Source organism: Canis aureus, chromosome 21, assembly GCF_053574225.1.
Source record: "Canis aureus isolate CA01 chromosome 21, VMU_Caureus_v.1.0, whole genome shotgun sequence".
NCBI classification, from domain to species: Eukaryota; Metazoa; Chordata; class Mammalia; order Carnivora; family Canidae; genus Canis; species Canis aureus.
The window spans coordinates 18,678,961-18,685,369 of NC_135631.1; the positions used below are offsets into that span (position 1 = coordinate 18,678,961).

At 37.3% G+C, this 6,409-nt stretch overlaps 1 protein-coding gene across 1 annotated transcript; it reads right to left on the reverse strand.

Annotated features, from left to right (window-relative positions):
- Positions 1–1,478: 1,478 nt before the first annotated feature.
- On the reverse strand, positions 1,479–2,438 carry LOC144293409 (olfactory receptor 5A2-like). The gene has a single exon (XM_077864496.1). The coding sequence runs from the start codon at positions 2,436–2,438 to the stop codon at positions 1,479–1,481; it is 960 nt and encodes a 319-aa protein (XP_077720622.1).
- Between the last annotated feature and the right edge of the window lie 3,971 nt (positions 2,439–6,409).

The following is a 6,409-nucleotide window of genomic DNA, read 5'->3' on the forward strand; positions in this document are numbered from 1 at the left end:
AGCTCTTTTCATGCATATCCTCACTTAATGGTTGTATCAATTCCATGAGGTAAATACAAGTATTACCTTCAATGTACAAGTGAGAAAAATGGAGCTTGTAAGTAACTTCCATAAGGCCACCTACCTACAAAGAGGCAGACATGAGATTAATAACTGCAGCTCTAATGACTTAAGAATAGCTAATGAATACTCTTTAACAGCTTTTGCTCTAGTCTCTGCCATCCCACTTTCCAATGCATCAAAGATATTACAAGATCATATATATATATATATATTTTTTACCAAACGAAGGAAATGTCTTCTATTTCTTTGTCAAATAGTGATAAATAAATATATAATAATAATAATAATAATAATAATACTCACTTCTTGAACCTTTGCTATTCACCAGCACCATTCTCAGTGCATGTATATATTGAGTCATTTAATTTTTCACAATAAGCCTATTAGAGAATTACTATTATTATTTCTATTTTACAGATAAGGCACTAAGGCACACAGAGCCCAAATAACTTGTCCAAGGACACACAGGTAGATACTTTATTTATTCATTTATGGCCAACCAAGAGCAGTCAAAGCTGAATAAAAGTATCCCAGTTGTTTACTGCTGGTTTAAGGACTTATAACAAGTTCTGTGATAGTAGGGAAGAGAAAAAAAAACACTCTCTTCAATTCTAGGCTAAATTCCATTCTAGAACTTATCACAAAATTGGTGAAAACATAGAAACTTTCCCCCAAATGAAGATACACTCCTCTTCTATAGATTCCTGAGAAACTTTGAGAATTGGCTAGAGAGCAGTTACTTCAGATTAAATGACAAATCCCTGGTTTTATTTAACTCATTGTAGTGACTCTTTTCTGTAGCTGATTGAATTAGCCATAAGATTGTTTAGTCATTAAGGCCCTAATCAGAAGTTTTTTATCTCTTTCTTGCCCTACCATATTTAAAGAGTCAGTACTCTCCCCTCATCAGTCACAGTGGCTCACTGAGAGTTAGATTCCCAAATAGGAGAGGGTGTCTGCCTTGTGGTGTTCATGTGCCATGTTAGAACTTCATAAGAGGGAAAAGCAACTATTTTTTAGAAAAAGTGTCCCCCTCCTCAGGTTATTATGCTATATATTCCTACCTATCTTAAAAATCATTATCACGAATGCTCTACTAACTTTTTTTTTCAATGTTTTCTTCCTACAGACACAAACTCTACTTTGTTGTTCCTGGTCATTCAGTCTTTGTTATGGTGAAGTCCGCTAAGTTGAGCATTTATAATCTCAGTATATGCAATGCTATTCATTCTAGAAACCAATAATAGCCAAACTGTTTTCTAGATAACCAATAAGTAAACTAGTTAGGGGAATATTGGAAAGGAGAGAAAAGTCTAGTCAACACAAATCATTGTGTAGATCAACTAGTCCAAAACTGCATGAAAATCTGCACAACTGACCCATCTCACAGCCTCTTTGTAAACATTACCTCAGGATCAGAAAAACAAAGGCCCGTGAGAAAGCACGTGATCCTTCTGCATAGCTTTCTTCATGGCATTTTTAATCTCCTTATTCCTAAAACTGTAGATGATAGGATTCACCATAGGGATCACCAGAGCATAGAATATGGACACCACCTTGTCCTGGTTTAGGGAGTAGCTAGAACTAGGTCGCATGTACATAAAGAGACCAGAACCATAGAAAAGAGTCACAGAAGTCAGGTGAGAGGCACAGGTGCTGAAGGCTTTGGTCCTACCTTTAGCTGAGCTGGTCTTTAGGACAACAGCAACAATATAACCATAAGAGATGAGGATCACAAGGACAGATACCATTCCAACAACAACACCCACAATGAAGTTCACCACCTGGCTGGTAAAGATATCAGAGCATGATAGAACCAGAACGGGAGGAAGGTCACAGAAGAAGTGGTCAATCATGTTGGGCCCACAGAAATCATGCTTGTAGACAGAGTATGTTTCAATCAAAGAACTGAGGAATCCACCTGCATAGGCACCAACCACCATCTTTAAACAAAGGGTGTGGGAAATGAGGGCTGTGTAGAGCAATGGGTTGCAGATTGCAGCATAGCGGTCATATGCCATGGCTGCCAAAAGAAAGCATTCAGTCAGCCCCATTCCACAGAACACAAAGTACTGAGTGGCACAGCCAACAAAGGAAATGGTTTTCTGCCCTGTGATGATGTCAGAGAGCATCTTGGGAGTTGTGGAGGACACATAGCAGATATCTAGGAAGGATAGGTTACTGAGGAAGAAGTACATGGGCGTGTGCAGGTGGCAGTCCATCCTGATGAGGACAATGAGACTCAGGTTCCAGGCTAGTGTCAAGAGATAAATCCCCAGAAGCAACTCGAAAAGGAAAAGCTTCATTTGAGGATGATCTGAAAATCCCAGGAGGCTGAATTTCATCACAATTGTGTTGTTCTTTCCTGCAACCATAGACCTACTTCCTGCATTAAGGAAGAAACAATCCTGTGATCAGTTAGATTGTGTTTGTTATTATGAGTGGATATTTCCTGGAAAATCATATAAACAATTAACACCAAGTCAACATCACAGCCACCTGCTAGCTGTTTCTTCTTCTTTGAGGAAGTCTGCCCATGATAATCTCTTGGCACTATTTAAAATCTCTATGCCATAGATTTTGTTGATTAGGAGAAGGTCTCTCTAAGGTAGTAAAGAGTAACTGGTAGCCAATAATCGGGTTTTGTCCTCAGCTCCATTCCTGACTCCCTGGGGACTGTGGAAAAGTGACTTTGCCTCTCCAGATTCTCATTTTCTCAACTGAAAAAATGGGAAGGTTAAATCAGCTGAGTATCCAGGTTGCTTTAGGTTTATGGCTTTTTAGACTTTATGACTTGAAAATATAAACCCAGGTTAACAAACACAAGGAATCTTATATTTTATATCTCTTTAGTATAAGAATCTGGGAAAGGAGCAAAACACAACAAGCTACAATATTTGACATATTGCATTTTGACCAACTCATAATAAAATAATCCATACTATCAGGTTACAAAACTAAAAGAAAAAATATACAGAATATATATATATATATATATATATATATATATACACACACATAGACATACATGCTTAGAACTAGAAAATTTTTCTAATTATGTAATAAGTTTTTATGTAGGAATTGCATAAAATGCATAAAAAGATCAAAACTTGCATGATCACAATCAGCATTATTATGGGATAGAAGAGCTGGGAATAATATCTCCATGGTTGGGGGAATGGTAGAACAATACCAACGTTGACTGAAATTGGATGAACCGTGGTAGTCAAGAACAAGCAGAAACCAGTATTTTCTGAGCAAGGAAACCTGGAAAGGGTCCATTAGATATTTAAGGATAATATTTACGGATGACCTTGGAAAACCTTGATATCATCAGGCCAGACCAGGTTATCATTTTTAAGAGAGAATCCCATGTGCATTTTTCATTAAGAAAGACAAGGTGGCTGGGGCACGTAGGTGGCTCCATTGGTTGAGCATCTCCCTTCGGCTCAGGTCATGATCCCAGAGTCCTGGGATCGAGCTCCACATCAGGCTCCCTGCTCAGCAGAGAATCTGCTTCTCCCTCTGCATCTCCCCCTGCTCTCTCTCTCTCTCTCAAATAAATAAATAAGATCATAAAAAAAAGACAGGCTGACACTGATGTAAGATCAAAATGAAGAAACATAAATGAGATGGGTGTGAAAAGGCAGAAGTACCCTGGGGAAGTCTCAGGGCTAAAATTAAAGTTGCTAACATTTTATCATTTTATGGAATTTGACTACCCATGCATGTTTGCAACCAATTGCTACTATCAGATAGTGTTTCTCTATCATTCATCATATTAAAAACTGTTCTACATGAAGAGGTGCACAACAGCACTAATCATCGAGGAAATACAAATCAAAACCACAATGAGTTATCACCTCAGATCTGTCAGGATGGCTATTAATAAAAAGACAAAAGATAAGTGTTGGCGAGGTTACAGAGAAGAGTGTTGTACTCTGTTGGTGGGAATGTAAATTGGTGCACTCATTATGACAAACACTATGGAGGTTCCTCAAAAAATTAAAAATAGAACTACTGTGTGATTCAGCAATCCTACTTCTGGGTATTTATCCAAAGAAAATGAAGTCAATATCTTGAAGAGATAGTTTCACTTCCACGTTTATTGTGGCATTATTCACAATAGTCCAGATTGTTTCTAACCTAAATGTCCATTGATAGGTGAATGGGTAAAGAAAATTTCAGACAGATGATGGTGATGATGATGATGGAGGTGGTGATGACAATGATGACAGACCATTGATGAGAGAGAGGAGGGGGGATGGAATAGTATTCAGCCATAAAAAAGTAGGAAATCTTGTCATTTGCCAAGACGTGGATGAACCTGAAGGACTTTATGCTAAGTGAAATAAGCCAGACACAGAAGGATAAACTCTGCATTATCTCACTTATATGTGGAATAAAAGAGTCAAACTCATAAAAGTAGAGAGTAAAATGGAGGTTGGGGGGCTGGGCAGGAATGGGGAAATGTTGGTTAGAAGGTGCAAAGTTTCAGTTATTGAGAATAAATAAGTTTTGGATATCTAATGAACAGCATGGTCACAACAGCTGACATTACTGTATTATATTTTTGAAGTTTTCTAAGAAGATAGATCTTAAATCTCAACACACACATATACACAACATACACACACACACAGGATAAGTATGTAGAGGAGACAGAGAAGTTATTTAGCTTCATTTGTGGTGACATTCACAACATATATGTATATATAAAACTATCAAGTTGCACACCTTAAATATATATAATTTCTATATGTTAAAGATATTTCTCAATAAAGTTGTTAAAACAAATACATACTACTCCTAGTATTGTGTTTTCTAAAATTTTAAATCTCCTCACAGTAAGTCACCAACTGAGCAACCAAAATTGAGAAGAGCCAAGGCTGCTCTTCCCTATGACATCAATCTATGAACCTATCAAAGAGGAAATAATGTGAGGTTCGTGTCTCTTATCTTAATGAAATCTTCCCTATCAGAATGTAAGGCATTCAAAGGCAGGCTGGGAGTTCTGTTTATTGATCTATTTATTGATTTATTCTATTACTAATCTACAACAGTGATTGGAACATAGGCACAGTAAGTATAGTTGGATGAATGAATTTTTTCACTACCTATCTACAGAGTGTCACAATGTGTTTGGCTTATATTGAACAATTATAGTAATATAGTATGAAATATATAATATAATCATGAACACTTATTCAAGGCTTATTGAGTACCAAGCACTTTTTTAAGGATTTGATTTATATTAACTCATTTAATCCTCCCTGGAAGTGGGTAGACTAACTCTGCCCCTTTGATAGATGAAATGTGGAATAGGCTGTAAATTATAATTGTCAGTTGTTGGATGAATGAGATGGAAAGGAAGGAGCTGAACTTACTGAATTACTTCAGGCAGAAGTGTTCTGAGATCTCATCCTACAGAAGAACAATTATTGGTTGCTTTGCTCCACTAACATTTTTTACAAACTTCAGTTCATCTGCATTTCCTTTGTTCTATGCCTGGTTTCTGGCTCAGTCAATTTTTTATAGTCTGACCTCATGCAAATAGTAATATCCACTTCTGTAATCCCTGCTCCATTATTACTAAGTCTTCAAAATGGCCTTAGGGAGTTCACTATTTTAATGGGCAGGAGTAGCCACACTTTTCCTCCACGTGGGTGTCCTGTCATTCACTCTTGGGTCCAAAGTAAAAGACCAGAAATCATTAGAACTAAACATTTCTGAGCAGTAATTGTTCTCTGGGGTGATAAGGATAGGGATAACCACCCATTGCCAAAGTCTTATTTACAGTCCCCTGCCTTATTCTCCTCTGAGCTTTCCCTGACATGGCTCCAGGAAGACTTCTTTTGGCATTGGTGGGGGCTTTCCACTTTGAGACCTTTCATTGGAAATAACCACACACAAGAGAGTTGGGTTCAAATTCTGGCTCTGTCATTTTATCTGTATAAACATATACAATTTTTTTTAATCTCTGAAATATCAATTTCCTCATTTATAGCTCTGGTATAATAATTATAATACCAATCTCAAAAGGGCTTTTGTGATAATGCAATGAGATGTGAATAGGAAGGTCTTAGCACAGTGCCTGATGAATAGAAACTACTCAATGAATGTTGAGTAATAACATCATTAATTCTGTCTCTAGGGTTGTGGCCAAGAGCTCCTTTCTATCTGACATTTCATTGTGATGAAAACAGTTTCTTTACTCTTTAATATTTTGAGTTCTATTTCCACCACTGCCATGACCTAGATATGTGGCTGTGGGTGAGTCAATTAACACTTCCCCCACCTTGCAGGACGGTGCTTCAGGACAGTGCTTGCTTACTTTCCAAAGATA